General features: G+C 40.3%; 1 protein-coding gene across 1 annotated transcript; it reads right to left on the minus strand.

Annotated features, from left to right (window-relative positions):
• Positions 1 to 12,299: 12,299 nt before the first annotated feature.
• On the minus strand, positions 12,300 to 15,798 carry LOC142741573 (uncharacterized). The gene is made up of 2 exons (XM_075850934.1): positions 15,692 to 15,798; positions 12,300 to 14,699 (listed from the first exon to the last, which is right to left on the minus strand). Exon 2 carries the CDS (start codon positions 14,687 to 14,689, stop codon positions 12,785 to 12,787), a length of 1,905 nt encoding a protein of 634 aa, XP_075707049.1. The 5' UTR covers positions 14,690 to 14,699; positions 15,692 to 15,798; the 3' UTR covers positions 12,300 to 12,784.
• Between the last annotated feature and the right edge of the window lie 1,563 nt (positions 15,799 to 17,361).

Here is a 17,361-nt window from a genome sequence, read left to right on the forward strand (position 1 = left end):
TACACTCAGATTGTGTTAACGCCTTTGCTCTAGACTCTGCTCCCTTAATCAAACTGGTTGGAAAGTTTTTTTGTTTGAATCTTTTTTTCAAAATATTACATTCAATGGAGAAATCTTTATCGCTAGTACAATTTTTTCTTATTCGTTTGAATTGGCCAAAAGGTACATTCTTTAGCCATGGACGATAGTGTGCACTTTTAAAATCTAGATAGCTGTTAACGTCAACTCCTTTAAAATTAGTCTTAGTACTTAAAAAACGGCCATTTTTTTCAATTGTTAGATCCAGAAAGTCTATTTGTTCCAAGGACGATGTATGTGTAAATAAAATACCAAAATTGTTGCTATTGAGGTGGCTAACCCAATCTGAAATTACAGTCGCATCTCCTTTAATGACGAAAAAGAGGTCGTCTATATAGCGTTTGTAAAAAATAATATTATCCTTAAAATTATGGTCACCGTATATATAAAATTCTTCAAAAGCCCCCATGTACAGGTTAGCGTACGACGGGGCGAATCTTGACCCCATCGCACAGCCCTTAACCTGTCTATAAAATTTACCCTCAAAGGTGAAAACATTTCGTTTAAGTATAAAATCAATACAATCCATCAGAAAGTTGATCTGATTATTTGGGAAAAGAGGGTTGGAGGTTAAATAAGTTAGAGACGCTTGCATGCCAAGATCATGTGGGATATTCGTATAAAGTGATGTCACATCTACAGTTAAAAACCATAGATCCGTAAAATCGTGGGCGGTTTGTAGTTTGTACAGTTCTCTAATTAGATGTGTAGAGTCTTTAAGGTGCGACGGTAGTTTGACTACATGTGTTTGGAGGTGAATGTCTATGAAATGTGACAAATTACTAGTCATGGACCCTATCCCTGAGATAATGGGTCTACCAGGGGGATTTGATAGGGATTTGTGGATCTTTGGTAAATGGTATAAAAACGGAATGGTAGGAAAAGGAACTGTTAAAAATGTTTTCTCTTTTTTATTTATAATCTGATCAGTATAAGCCATTTCTATAAGGGATTTATATTCAAGTAGAAATGTTCGTATTGGATTATACTGCAGTCTCTCATAGAAGTTTGTATCGGACAATAGTCTGTAGGCCTCATTGGTGTAATCAGCACGGTCTTGGATTATAATCCCACCACCCTTGTCAGCAGATCGAATCACTATTTGGTGGTTTTTTTTGTAGATTTTTTAGTGCAAGGCGCTCAGACTTAGTGAGATTGTCTGGGGAGTAGATGGGTTTTTCTATTGTTTTGAAGTCATTGCTGACCAGATTGTAAAAGGTTTCGAGTGCTGGTCCGCGGTGGTGGAGGGGATAAAATGAAGATCTAGGGTGGACGTCTACACTAACAGATTTGGGGATGTGAGTAGATGTGGTCACACTATGTATGGACTCTGGTGTAGTTGTTATTGGAGATAATGCAAAATGACGTAGAAGTGTGAGTCTACGCATAAACCTATTAAGGTCCATGAAAACTTCAAAACCATCCGGTGCGGTGGTGGGGCAGAAAGAAAGGCCCTTTGAAAGCAGACTAGTCTCATTAGCATTCAGAGTATATTTTGACAGATTAAAAAGCTTTATTGTTTCTGCCTGTATTTCTTTGGGAGAATGGGGAGGCTTACGTCTGCCCCCTCTACATCCTCTAACTCTTCCTCCAATTTTCTTTTTGATGTGGTCTTTTGTATTCTCGGGAAGAAGGCTGTAATTGTTTGGGATTTTGGACTTTTTATAATGGGCAGAAGGATATCTCGTGATTGGGAGATCGGGGTAATTGGTGGTCTGGTGAACTGTGGTGGAAGTCCTAAAAAAGACACTGTTGCCAGAGTATTATCAAGAGTGGGTTCAAGGCCATCCGTGGTGATGTTATGTAGATATGGCACAACATGTGGACTAATCTCCTGAAACGAATCGTCATGTGTAGTTAAATTCAACATGGATGATGGAAGTGGTGATGTAATGTCAATTTCAATCGAGTCATTAAACAAGGGGGATTCAAAAGACTGTTCAAAAGGAGTGTCCGGGATGAGATTGAAAAGTTTCAAATGTGCATCTAAATTGGCAGATTTAAAAGCATATTGGGGTATTGGTCCCAAAGGGTTGGTGCATGTGATATTCGCCATATTTGGATTTATTGTATTTTGAGGGTCTGTACAGTTGGAATGTATGAATTGTTGGCGGTGTGAATGGTTAATTGAGGTGGAAGAAGGTTTGGGATTGTGGAGAGGGGTGATGTGTCTTCTGTTAGGGCTAATGATGTTGGATATACTAGTATATTTGTTCATATGGACAGGTGGAGTTGGTTCATTCATATTTTTATTTTTTAATTCGTTAGTGTTGGTCCTAGATGTTATATCGCCAATAGTATCATGTTTGGGTTTAGAGCGCTTAAATGAATAGGATGATTTGCCGTGAGGGGTATTGAGCCTATTTACATGGAGGTCCATATGCGGACGTGTGTTGGGGAGGGGTTTGGAGGTCCAATCGCCCAATTTATTATCCATGTAATCCGATCTATCCCTTTTTAATTTTTTCATTTTTTTACCAATGATATCTCTTTCAAATATATGCAGACGATCAATGGTTGAAAATACCAATTTTTTAAAATCTGGAAAATCAGAGAAGCGGCACAGCTGCTCGCTTAACTTATCAATCTTATTAGATAATTCCACACAAATGCTTGTTCTTTTTTTGTGCAGACAATTAATAAGTCCAGCATTACTAAGTTCCAATGCCTTGAGCCATTCAGTATAAAAATTGCTATCATCATGGTATGGAGTATTAAAACAGACCCTGAGGCCCCTAGGGGCTATTTTTTCAGATAGGTATATGTTTAAAAAACGACAGTCAATGTTAAGAAAGGCTTCCTCTTTCAATGTATCTTCCAATAGCAGAAATAGATCCGTCATAATCTTCAGATCCTCAGTATTAATGGTAGTTTTACTCACTGGTATAGCATTATCATCATGGAAGTCCATTGACGTGAGCTGTGTGATGAGACAATCCCGTGTGGTTGCTCGCTCATTGATAAAATCCATCATGATTGTAAACGTAATAGAAAACGAAGGCTGCCAGTGTCTGAGGATCTCCGGAACGAAAGCCCCAAAATCCTCAATAACGGGATCCAAGCCACCCAAGCAAAGAGAAAATTTTTGGATATATAAACTGGTGACCTTATACCCCAATGGCCTTAATGACATTGCGGAGTCCGCGTTGGACTAATATCAGCGCATCCAACCCTTTAATCTATTTTTATTTATTGTATTTTATTATTTTTAAATTATCAATTTTATTGATACGCTGTAATGTAATGTCTATATTAATCTTATTATATTAATTTTTATACATTAATTTTATTGAGATATCCTAATATATATATCCAGTCATATAAAAGAAAAAAAAAAAAAAAAAAAAAAAATATTTTTTTTTTTAAATAATTCTAGTTCTTTTCTATTGACGAAGGTATACATATATCATCACAACTAAGCGGTATTCTATTATCTATTATTTATTATTAATTATTAATGATTATCACTATTATTTTCTATTATTATTTTTCATTAGGTATACATATATCATCACAACTAAGCGGTATTCTATTATTTATTATTTATTATTAATTATTAACGATTATCACTATTATTTTCTATTATTATTTTCAATTATTGTTTATTTATTTATTCATTATTATTATTTTATTTTAATTACTATTTCTCTCTCTATATATTATGTCTTATACATTTATATGGCATACACAATCATATTTCAGTCCTATATTTTTTTATTTTTTTTATAATGCAATTAGGTGATATGCTTCTATTAGCTGCTCATCTAACTGATTGTATTGTTCCCCACATCGAACCTGTTCGGCCCTTTAGCTGTTAGTGTTCTTCATGACTTCATTATTTATATTACAATATTATCTCTCAGTATTTCTATCATACTTATAATAAACTTATACCCTGTTGCTTCTATCTTTGGCCACTTATGACTGATTGTAACGAAAACATTTTTAGCGAAACTTTCCCACTGCGCGCTGTTGCGCTTCACTATGCGTTCCAACATAGTTTCCCTTCTCTTCCGGTATGTCTGTGTTTACAGGTTACCATGACAACGCGCTACTATGCGCTATATTAGGATCTCGTACAAATAAAACATTCTCTAGACATCGTACTATCTCACCATCCCCCTGACAACTCCATATCATCTATCCCTTCCATATACCACATATAAAACACGTGTATAAACAATATGTTATTTGTACTGAATGCCGATAATCATTTTGGTTCAGGAACTGAACGGATCAGTTTGTTCATAGATTTACTATACTAAATGTGACATCTAATAACATGTACTATCTGTTAGCAATTCATTTGTTATTGCATTCACCCCATTTTTTCATTTTGTATTATGTTTTTTATGTTATGACATTTGCTGAACTTTGACCTGCTGTTTTTGGCGGTTTTTCTGGCCAGGAGGCTGGTCTGAACTGGCCCAATGAGCTTGATTTCAATTTTGTACATTTGTGTATATATATGTGTCCTCTGTACTATCCCCTTGATATGCCTGATGAAGATGCCAGTCCGGTATCGAAACGCGTAGCATCCATCGTTATTAAACTAATTACATTAAGCAGCGCCGTGGATCCCGTTTTTTCCTCCTTATCTCTATTAATTTGGCAACCCCGTGGGAGTTTGCATTGGGATTGGCAGCAGCTTATCTACTACGAATTACATGCCGGTAATTCACAACCTCATAGGTGAGCATTTATGTGCGTTATCTCCGCTCATTTTCTATTGATACCGCAAGTTTTGGCGCCGTGTCCTTTTTTGTTTCACTTCAGTAGAGCTTGGTTATAGTACTGTATTTATGTACTGAGCTTGGTTGTGGTACTGTATATATATATATATATATATATATATATATATACAGTGGAGGAAATAAGTATTTGATCCCTTGCTGATCTTGTAAGTTTGCCCACTGTCGAAGACATGAACAGTCTAGAATTTTTAGGCTAGGTTAATTTTACCAGTGAGAGATAGATTATATTAAAAAAAATAAAGAAAATCACATTGTGAAAATTATATATATTTATTTGCATTGTGCACAGAGAAATAAGTATTTGATCCCCTACCAACCATTAAGAGTTCAGCCTCCTCCAGACCAGTTACACGCTCCAAATCAACTTGGTGCCTGCATTAAAGACAGCTGTCTTACATGGTCACCTGTATAAAAGACTCCTGTCCACAGACTCAATGAATCAGTCTGACTCTAACCTCTACAACATGGGCAAGACCAAAGAGCTTTCTAAGGATGTCAGGGACAAGATCATAGACCTGCACAAGGCTGGAATGGGCTACAAAACCAAAAGTAAGACGCTGGGTGAGAAGGAGACAACTGTTGGTGCAATAGTAAGAAAATGGAAGACATACAAAATGACTGTCAATCGACATCGATCCGGGGCTCCATGCAAAATCTCACCTCGTGGGGTATCCTTGATCCTGAGGAAGGTGAGAGCTCAGCCGGAAACTACACGGGGGGAACTTGTTAATGATCTCAAGGCAGCTGGGACCACAGTCACCAAGAAAACCATTGGTAACACATTACGCCGTAATGGATTAAAATCCTGCAGTGCCCACAAGGTCCCCCTGCTCAAGAAGGCACATGTACAGGCCCGTCTGAAGTTTGCAAATGAACATCTGGATGATTCTGAGAGTGATTGGGAGAAGGTGCTGTGGTCAGATGAGACTAAAATTGAGCTCTTTGGCATTAACTTAACTCGCTGTGTATGGAGGAAGAGAAATGCTGCCTATGACCCAAAGAACACCGTCCCCACTGTCAAGCATGGAGGTGGAAAGATTATGTTTTGGGGGTGTTTCTCTGCTAAGGGCACAGGACTACTTCACCGCATCAATGGGAGAATGGATGGAGCCATGTACCGTCAAATCCTGAGTGACAACCTCCTTCCCTCCACCAGGACATTAAAAATGGCTCGTGGCTTGGTCTTCCAGCACAACAATGACCCGAAACATACAGCCAAGGCAACAAAGCAGTAGCTCAAAAAGAAGCACATTAAGGTCATGGAGTGGCCTAGCCAGTCTCCAGACCTTAATCCCATCGAAAACTCATGGAGGGAGCTGAAGATCCGAGTTGCCAAGCCACAGCCTCGAAATCTTAATGATTTACAGATGATCTGCAAAGAGGAGTGGGTCAAAATTCCATCTAACATGTGTGCAAACCTCATCATTAACTACAAAAAACGTCTGACTGCTGTGCTTGCCAACAAGGGTTTTGCCACCAAGTATTAAGTCTTGTTTGCCAAAGGGATCAAATACTTATTTCTCTGTGCACAATGCAAATAAATATATATAATTTTGACAATGTGATTTTCTTTTTTTTTTTTTTATATATATATATATAATCTATCTCTCACTGGTAAAATTAACCTAGCCTAAAAATTCTAGACTGTTCATGTCTTTGACAGTGGGCAAACTTACAAAATCAGCAAGGGATCAAATACTTATTTCCTTCACTGTATGTATATATATATATATCTATATATATATATATATATATATATATATATATATATGAGCTTGGTTGTGGTACTGTATATATGTCAGAGATTGATTCTGGAGCTGTAATTATATAGGATATATCTATAATAACAAAATTGCGGGCAGATGGAATTGTTCTCAATTCATTTTATATTTAATGGGAACCTGTCTGGTAGATTTAACCCCTTCAACCGCCACCATGTGGTAATACATGACTGGACAATATTCCCCTGTATATTTTTTCACAGATGCAGCAAAATCGTTAAAATCCACTTTTAAAACGGCGCACACTATATGCTAATTACTCATTAAAGGGTGATGGGGCGGTGCCGCTATCCTGACGAGTCACATCGTCCTGCCTCCAAACCAAACTTTCCATGTTTGATTGACATTCCCTGGCTTATACAACTTTCTCGGATGCGCCATTGCCTTGTGGCACTATATACAAAGGGGGGCTGCGTGGCACTATATAAAAGGGGTGCTGTGTGGCACTGTACACATGGGAGAGCTGTGTGGCACTAAATACAAGGGGCCGTGTGGCACCACTAAGGGGGGGCTGTGTGGCACTATTTACAAGGTGGAGGGCTGTGGCTCTATCTACAAAGGGCTGTATGTGGCGCAAACTACAGGGGTCTGTGTGTGGCACTATCTATTAAGGGGGGGACTGTGCAGCACTATATACAAGGGAGGGGGTCTGTGTGGCACAATATACAGTGGGAGCTGTATATCGCTATATACCAGGGGGGCTTTATGGCGATATCTACAGGGTGGTTGTATGGCACTATCTACAAGAGGGAGGTGCGGGTCGCTATCTACAAGTGGGGTGTGACACTGTTTATAGGCGGGACAGTATAGTATTGTCTACAGGGGGATGTATGGCACATTTTACAGGTGGCACTATCTATAAGGGGGGCTGCTTGTGGAACCTGGGGGGGGGGTGCCCCAGTCAAGAGTTCTGTCTGCTATGGGGCCCAGTCTTTCCTAGTTACGTCCCTGGGTGGCATTTTGAACCAGGGAAGGACTGGACCAGGGGGAGGGGGCATGCCTTATTTTACTTACCTGACGTGCTGCATGATGGTGCCCATCTGTGAGAACACTCCTCCTCCTCTCTGACACTGTATGCAGCACACGCCGCCAGAGAGGAGCAGCTCTGCAGAAGGAGCGATCGAGTGCTCTCTCCTCCAAAACAGGAGTGACGAGATGCATGATGCACGAGGTGAGCGGAGAGCGGTGGCCTGTATTAAAAACAGAGTGCCACTTACAGCGCTAACGCTCCTGCCTTCACTATATTAAAAGGTGTTGGTCGGCCGTAGCTGGGGGACCGGGACCCGGGAGTATACTGCAAGGGGGCTCTGGGCATTTTACTGACAGCCAAGGGCTCTATGAGGGGGGAATAATCCACCCTATAGAGTCCTCACGTTACTATAATGGAAGGATAGGGGGATGCAGGGGAGGGGCGGTCTTAGCGTCTGACTTACTGCAGAGGGCTCTATAGGGGGGAGTATTCTGCCCCCCCCCCCTTTAGAGCAGTCAGTCGGATGCTCAGACCCCCCTAACCTTTCAGTATAGTAACTAGTGAGGGCTCTATGGGGGGGGATTATTCCCCCCTGTGGAGCCCTTTGCTGTGAGTAAAACGCCCACACCCCCCGTTGAAGTATACTCCCGGCACCCCAGAATCGGCCGACCCCTTTTAAATCAGTAGGGGCAGTATCAAGCTTTTACCGATCACATCTAAGTTCATAACTTAGATGTGATCGATAACAGGTGACTTAATGGATTCAGGTCTCAGCACTAGATACAGCTGCTCTGTATACAGGATACAAAGCAGCTGTATCTCAAGTACAAATAATTTTCAATAAAAAGTAATTAAAACTTGCACCAGTCACATTGATAGATATATTCATATTTAAAAAATAGGTTTTTAAAGGTGTAAATAGCCTTTAAACTGTAACTAAACTTTTATAATTTTATCATGTCATACTGAAAATGTTAGAAGTTTTAATTGGTGGGGGACCGAGCACTGAGACCCCCACCGATCGCTAAAACAAAGCAGCTGAAGTGCTCGTGTGAGCGCTCAGCTGCTTCGTGTCTGTTCCGCTATTTACGGAAATAAATGTATCGGTGTACGGACTCAATACAAAGTCTATGAGCCCGTACACAGATACATATACGCTACCGTTTAAAAGTTTAGGGTCACTTAGAAATTTCCTTATTTTTGCAAGAAAAGCACAGTTTTTTTCAATGAAGATAACATTTAATTAATCAGAAATACACTCTATACATTGTTAACGTGCTAAATAACTATTCTAGGTGCAAGCGTCTGGTTTTTAATGCAATATCTACATAGGTGTATAGAGGCCCATTTCCAGCAACCATCACTCCAGTGTTCTAATGGTACATTGTGTTTGCTAACTGTGTTAGAAGGCTAATGGATGATTAGAAAACACTTGAAAACCCTTGTGCAATAATGTTAGCACCGCTGTAAACAGTTTTGCTGTTTAGAGGAGCTATAAAACTGACCTTCCTTTGAGCTAGTTGAGAATCTGGAGCATTACATTTGTGGGTTCGATTAAACTCTCAAAGTGGCTAGAAAAAGAGAGCTTTCATGTGAAACTCGACAGTCTTTTCTTGTTCTTAGAAATTAAGGCTATTCTATGCGAGAAATTGCCAAGAAACTGAAGATTTCCTACAACGGTGTGTACTACTCCCTTCAGAGGACAGCACAAACAGGCTCTAACCAGAGTAGAAAGAGAAGTGGGAGGCCCCGCTGCACAACTGAGCAACAAGACAAGTACATTAGAGTCTCTAGTTTGAGAAATAGACGCCTCACAGGTCCTCAACTGGCAGCTTCATTAAATAGTACCCGCAAAACGCCAAGGTCAACATCTACAGCGAAGAGGTGACTCCGGGATGCTGGCATTCAGGGCAAAGTGGCAAAGAAAAAGCCATATCTGAGACTGGCTAATAAAAGGAAAAGATTATTATGGGCAAAAGCACACAGACATTGGCCAGAGGAAGATTGGAGAAAAGTGTTATGGACAGACGAATCGAAGTTTGAGGTGTTTGGATCACACAGATGAACATTTGTGAGACGCAGAACAACTGAAAAGATGCTGGAAGAGTGCCTGACGCCATCTGTCAAGCATGGTGGAGGTAATGTGATGGTCTGGGGTTGCTTTGGTCTGGTAAAGTGGGAGATTTGTACAAGGTAAAAGGGATTTTGAATAAGGAAGGCTATCACTCCATTTTGCAACGCCATGCCATACCCTGTGGACAGCGCTTGATTGGAGCCAATTTCATCCTACAACAGGACAATGACCCAAAGCACACCTCCAAATTATGCAAGAACTATTTAGGGAAGAAGCAGGCAGCTGGTATTCTATCTGTAATGGAGTGGCCAGCGCAGTCACCAGATCTCAACCCCATAGAGCTGTTGTGGGAGCAGCTTGACCGTATGGTACGCAAGAAGTGCCCATCAAGCCAATCCAACCTGTGGGAGGGGCTTCTGGAAGCATGGGGTGAAATTTCTCCCGATTACCTCAGCAAATGAACAGCTAGAATGCCAAAGGTCTGCAATGCTGTAATTGCTGCAAATGGAGCATTCTTTGACAAAAGCAAAGTTTGAAGGAGAAAGTTATTATGTCAAATAAAAATCATTATTTCTAACCTTGTCAATGTCTTGACTATATTTTCTAGTCATTTTGCAACTCATTTGATAAATATAAGTGTGAGTTTTCATGAAAAAACACAAAATTGTCTGGGTGAGCCCTGACACTTCTGAATCTTTTCTGTGAGATTCCAGCAAGCCACGCGTAATCTCGCGAGATTACGATGTAAACGAGATTTCGTTTCCCTTGCTGGAAATCTCACAGAAAAGATTCAGAAGTGTCAGGATTCTGAATACACATGACGTCCAGGCCGGAGGTAATGTATATTCATTTTCAGGACACTTGATTAACGTTAATGTCTGTGTATGTGGCTGCACATCGTTTTCTAGTAAGAACGCGATGCTGCTGTGTAAATGAATGGAGAGGAGTGCATGACGCTGATTGGTCAGCGTCATACACTCCTCTGTACAACGCCCACTTGGTCGAAAGTAAAAACACACCCACTTGGGCATTAAGAAACTCATTAGCATAAAGCTAAAAACGCTAATAAAGTGGTTTAAAATAGATCGTTTTTCTAAATAAAAAGCATTACTGTCACCTTCATTATAGCGCCGATCTCCTTATGTAGGAGATAGCGCACTTATAATGTGGTGACAAAGCGTCTTTAAACCATTTTCAGTGATAATGCTGCGTTGTTGATCTATGATACTAAAGTAATACAGTAAGTAGAATTCTTTAAATCTTTTCTATACCTCAAACAGCACTTTAGCAAATGAACAACAAATGTTTTCCTATTTTAAAAAAAAATGTATATGCTGCGTGTTTGTAGTGTAAAGCAAGTAATGAGAAAACTCTGATAGATCGGGGGGCGTTTTTTTATAGTTCGCCTCAGGCAGCAGAGGGGCTAGGTTCACCCCTGCTCATAGTTCTGGGTGGTCATGCACCAGGCTGATCAATTTCTCCACCTCCATCTTGTCTGTTGAATGCAGGGAACTTTGGCACGCCCTGCCGTTGGCAACGGATCCGTCAAAAACTGACCCATAGGCTTCAATAGCCGTCTAAAGAGTTATTCCCAACTGATGAGGCGCCCACTTGCCACAGATTCCAGATGGAAACTAGAATACAGGGGGCAACGGCCCCCTGTTCACTAGTCCCAGCCTGGAATCTGCAGCCAGCGGCAGCCCCACCAGGTGAAACGGAGGTCCGGTGACCCCCATTTTTGATACAGATGCGAGTCCCAGAGCTGGTACGGTGACTCCCGTTCTTGATATAGGTGTGAGTCCCAGAGCTGGGACCCGCATCTATTAGCCAGTTTTTGGCATTTTCTGTGGATACTCTATAAATGTCTAAGTTGGGAATACCCCTTTAAGCGCTGTATGGTGGTATTATATGGAAATTGACTTGAAGTATTATCTGGAAACTATATGGCAGTATTATGTGGGCTCTTTAGGGGCTATTATTTGGATATTGCTTATTATTTGACCACTATATGGTGGTACTATGTGGGTTGTATATGGCAGTATTATCTTGGCAGTATATGGCAGTATTATATAAACAGTCTAAAAATGTCAAACTGCCTAGGACTTCACTTTCTTTAAAACCAAACCTACCAAAGTATATAAGACCATAGGGTCAGTTTCATAGCAAATCAATTTAAAGCATGCCAATCGTTATACTCTTTTTTTTTCACAAATCAGTAATACATGTCACTACAATGTACTGAAGTGTGTGAACTACGGCATTAGTAATGTTTACATTATAAAGGAAATAAATTGCCTGTTTTCAATAATTTTCATTCAAGCATTGACTTCTCACTTCTGTTCAGAAACAGAATCATTATCAAGTCATTTCAGTTGTATTATAGTCAGTTCCGTCATTAATTCTGGCCTATTAGGCATCACCCGGCAGTAACAGGATCCCAGCATCATTATTCTTCATTGTTGTTCATACTTAGATGGCCAGTGGAATTACTAGGCCTGACATTCCCCAATATAAAGATAAATTATATTAAAGTGTACCTTTTGTACCATTTGTGACCTGCTTAAAAACCTTTTAGGATATGAATCTCAATTTAAAAAAATGCCAGTATCTAGTCTACAATAAAAAACAATGAGTGCTCTATACTTTTTATTAGCTTCAGTCACATGCAGGCCGCACACTCCATTCATTTCAATATAAAACAGAGTAGACTTTTATTTTTGTGACGTGTCATTATATCTGTATATTATATGTGGAGTGGTCATTATACACCGTCTTTATTATATGATGACGGGGATATTCCCCGAAACAGCACCATCATGCTGCCCGTACATTGACTGTATAGTGTGTCTCGCCAGCTAAGTCCTTGGTCTCCGTCATCTAATGTTGACAAATAACTGGCATCGCTGGACTCCACCGGCCGGTAAGTCCGCGCCTTGTTCACACTCCTCAATGTAGGCCTGAGGCTCGTTCGCAAGTCAGACTGCTAGCTCTGCCCCCTAGATGTTAATATTGATGTTCAGGTCTTGACCGCTGATATTGATGTTCACAACCATTGGATAGTACATGGGGAAGTGATCTACAACCTTGATGTCTCGGTCCTCAGCGGTTCATCCCTGATGAATGCATTTTATTTGTTGGCATTGCCGATGTAAAACCACTTGGTGGCCAGGATGGAGACGACCCTTTCAGTGGCTTTTCTGATATTATATGAGAAGCCTTTGCAGTGCAGTGTGGCTAGAGCTAGGCTGAGACGATATAAGTCCAGGTCTTTCATGACATCATGGTTGATGGCATCTTTAAGAAATTCAACATGTCTGACTACGGCCTCCTTGTCCTCTGAGTTAACCAGATACCTTGGGGTCTGGAGGAGCAGGGTCTTCATCAATTTTGGGTAGTTATGAGCCAGACAGCTGTAGATGGATTTCAGGTCATTGATGTTTGGAGAGATTTCCATCCGGAATAATCCCCGAATGTTGGCTCCTTTTATGTAGGAGAGGCAGCTCTGCAGAGCTAAAGTACTGGCTGCTACGATCTCCTGGTTGTCACTATGTAATTTCAGGAGCAAAGTTGGTATAAAGCTCCTGACTTTATCTGCAAAATATCCAAATAGCGGAAGGCGGCAGCTCTCTGTCAGATCTCTTAACAGGTTTATGGCCGCAATCTGGACTTCTCCATCCGGATAGTCCATATGCTCCCGGGATATTTTAATGAATTGTCTACTGAGTACAGAAAGCTTCAGGCGTCTGATAATGGAGGACAGCGCCCTCAGTGCCTCCATGATGATCTTGTTGTTGCTGGTTTTTGATAGTCTAAACTCCAGCTGGGCAATGATCTTATTCTTGTAGCTCTCCACCAGGCTTGTAGCTCCGGTGGTGGCATTCCCCAGTGCCTCCATGGAGATGCTGCACAAGATATTATCGTCCTCTTCTATGATCTTCAGCAGATGTTGTATTGCGCACTCTTGGTATTTCCGCTTTATAAGTCTTGGATTCTTCAAAGCCTCATTGAAGAACATAGCTGCTGTCATTTTGGCCTTTGGGTCCGCATTCTTCAGGGCATTGAGCAGAAACTGGAGGAAATCTTTTGTTATTTTCCTTCCAGATACCAAAGATGTGACAAGCGTGTTCATCTCAATACGCTGCTTCTCTGTATCTTCCAGTTCCTTATTCTCCGCCGCAACTTGCTCCCTGTACTTTTCTAGGAGCTCGGCATGAGGAAGGGTCTGTAACTCGTCATCGACCGGCTCGGTCGGCTGTTTCTCCGATGATTCGGGTACAGTAAAGAATTCCAGGGCAACTTTGGTGGAGTCTTGAAGCTCAGCATGGACATCAGGCAACCAGGTGGAAATGTTGGCCTTCATGTTGCTTATGGCCTTCATGAGTTGCACTTTGCAGCTGCCACCCTTCACAATATATTCTTGGATGCTGCCGCATAAACGTCTTATAGCATAGCACAACGTCTCCTTAGATAGTTGGTCCGGAGCGTCTTTGACCACTCGGCTCAGCACTGGCAGCATGTCCAAGATGTGTGGCATGATGACTGTAGCACACAGAGATGTCACTTCTGTCAAAGTGTCGACAATGGCAGCATTGAAATCCTCATAAACGATGTTGTATCTCAGTTCACCGACCACCGCTTCGAGATGGAGGATGCTCAGCCAGACGATAACCTTCTTAGTCATGGCGTAGGAATAGTATTGTCCCTTCATGTACTCCACCTTCAAGTGCTCACATAGCACCTTGATCATATATTCCTTCAGGTAGTGGGCCGCGTCTCTTCTGTACTGGATGACTCTGATGAAGAAGCGGCACATGGCGGCGTTGTATTCAGATGGTAACAGGTTACTCAGAATGGCTTTCTGAAACACATCCGTATAAGTGAAGAGATCTTCAGCCGCCTTCTCCTGGATGAAATAAGGGACACAGGCTCCTAAGACGTCTTCTTCCACCAAATTCCAGGTGTCAAAAGCATTTCTGAGCTCTTGATTTGTGTCCACACAGAATGTCTGATGTTTTCTATTCATGATCTTCATATCCACAAATCTGCTGAGGCGAGAAATCATTGTTTGGTTACTTGTTTCTAAATCATCTTCCAAAAAGAAAATAGATTCTAGACTTCTCTGTCCTCAATTATCAGCCCCCTCCCCAATTAAACATTTGATAACTGCATGAAGAGCGCCCTCCAAAGGCAGAGACAGGACAGTGCAGCCAGAGGAGACAGCGGCACTCCTCTACACTGAGCCCTCTGGTGGTGTAAGAAATTAAAGGTTTCAGAAAATGAAAGCCACATATAAGGTTATATGTAATATTATATAGGGTATTTTATTTGGCTAAATCAAAGATGGAGGATCATGGGTATAGTTGCATGTTTTAATGAAATGTGTCGCATCCGTATTCAAGATTCCTATTGTTTACACTGATTCTCACAATAAATGACCCAGACGTTCACAGGTATCTCTTGCAGGTGCTAACCAGAAGTGTGAACCCAGCCTTACCCATGGAGAAAGTCAGGATGTCATAAATGCTAAAGGTGGTTGATAAGTGGCACCAGTATTCTATATCCGCATGTTACATGAGGGGGAAGTTCTTTGAGCAGGAAGGTCACACTATATGTCTCTAAGAGGGGAAGACAAGGGGGTATGAAAGACCCAAGCATGATATGAGGGGAGCCACTTGGGAGGCCACTTGAGGAGGGACATACTGGAAAGGAGACTTCCTGGAGTGTGGGGAGACCATGGATGGTAACTATAACGTGTCATGTAATTATTGATGATAAGGAAAAAGTGTCTCCGTAAAGTTCATTGTTTATGGCTGTCGCTATGTACAAATCTCCATAGAAGTCTCAGAATAACTAACAGTCATTTCACTCTTTATACAATATACATTTTTATACACTCAATCTTGTATGTCATTTATTGTGCCTGACCTTAGAATCTAACCCAGTAAGAGGGTGAAAGAGAAACATTCTTACAGGGGCAGCACATGGAACTCGCTGCAATACTTCACAAGAAACATTCTACATGTTCTCCTCTTACCTCTGAATCGTGGATCTGAAGCTTCTGGATAAAGCAAGATTTCTAGAAGTCACAGGACTCAAGAAAAAGTCAAGTGAGAGCGACGTACCAAAAAGCAAGAAACTATTGGTCTATAGCGGCTCAACGGAATGTGACTGATCTGCAGCTTTTATAGAGAAGGTGAATTATGACATCACTGATGACCTCACACTTACCTTACATTCCAACACACATCAAATGCTTTTTTTTTTTTCACATATCTTTATTGAATTTCAGTAATAAAAACATTACAACATTTCAATATCCAGTGATTATAAATATCATAATGCTTAACAATTTATCTGCACAATTTACATCAGACAACATATATCTCCCCAATCCCATCCCCCTCCCACCCCAAAGATCATTAAGTACAATAGAATTATAACCTTTTTATGAAAAAATTATAATTATACTTTCCTATAAAACACTAATCAACTCCATATCCCCAATATTTCCTCCACTTCTTTATACAATTCTTCTTGTCTGCTCTTATTTCCTCATATTCTTTAATTGTCTTAACCAACTTCAACCAATCCATAACAATTGGGGATTTACCAGCCATCCAATTTCTTGCAATTATTACTTTTGCTTAACCCCTTAGTGACCAGCCTATTTTAAACCTTAATGACCAAGCTATTTTTTAAGTTTTTCCATCGTCGCATTCCAAGAGCTATAACTTTTTTATTTTTGTGTCAACATAGCTCTATAAGGTCTTGTTTTTTGCGGGACAAGTTTTTTTATTTTCATAGCACCATTTTGGGGTACATCTAATTTATTGATTAACTTTTATTCACTTTTTCTGTAGGGGAATAGAAATAAACCTGACATTTTGCCGCTCTTTTTTGCGTCCTAAATCTACACCATTATCGTGTGGTATAAATAACACAATAACTTTATTCAGGGGTTTATTACGATTGCAACGATACCAAATGTGTATTGATTTTGTATGTTTTACTACTTTTATACAGCAAAAACAATTTTTTTTCAAAATTATTTGATTTTGTGTCTCTATCTGAAGATCCATAACTTTTTTTTTTTTTGCCCATGCAGATGTATGAGGGCTTGTTTTTTTTGCGGGATAACTTATAGTTTTTATTGGTACCATTTTGGAGTAGATGCGACTTTTTGATCACTTTTTATCACATTTTTTTTAGGCAGGAATCACAGAAAATGTTTTTTATTTTATTTTTTACGGCATTCATCGTGTGGGTTAAATGATGTAATAACTTTATAGTTGGGGTCATTATGGACGCAGCGATAACAAATATGTGTAACTTTTTTACTTTATTTTGTTATTTTTAATAATAAAGCATTTTGTTAGGGGAAAAAGTGGGTTTCTATTATTTTATTTTTTTTCACTTTTTTTGAATTAACTTTATTAAACTTTTTTTTAACTTTTTTACTAGTCCCACTAGGGGACTTTACTATGCGATCATCCAATTGCTTTTATGATACACTGCAATACTTTTGCAATACAATTAAACGGACAGGCATCTGCTAGGCCAAGCCTCTAGCATGACCTAGCAGGCTTTCACTATAGGCAGACCTGGGGGCCTTTATTGGGCTCCCGACTGCCATAGAAGACACGACACCCGGCGATCATATTGCCGAGTGCCGTTGCGATGAGAGTGGGAGCTCCCTCCCTCTCT

The sequence above is a fragment of the Rhinoderma darwinii genome, chromosome 2, assembly GCF_050947455.1.
Source record: "Rhinoderma darwinii isolate aRhiDar2 chromosome 2, aRhiDar2.hap1, whole genome shotgun sequence".
Lineage (NCBI taxonomy): Eukaryota > Metazoa > Chordata > Amphibia > Anura > Rhinodermatidae > Rhinoderma > Rhinoderma darwinii.

Bases quoted from the DNA above. Each gene is read 5' to 3' on its own strand.
- LOC142741573 (XM_075850934.1), bottom strand. From the start codon at position 14,689: ATGAAGATCATGAATAGAAAACATCAGACATTCTGTGTGGACACAAAT.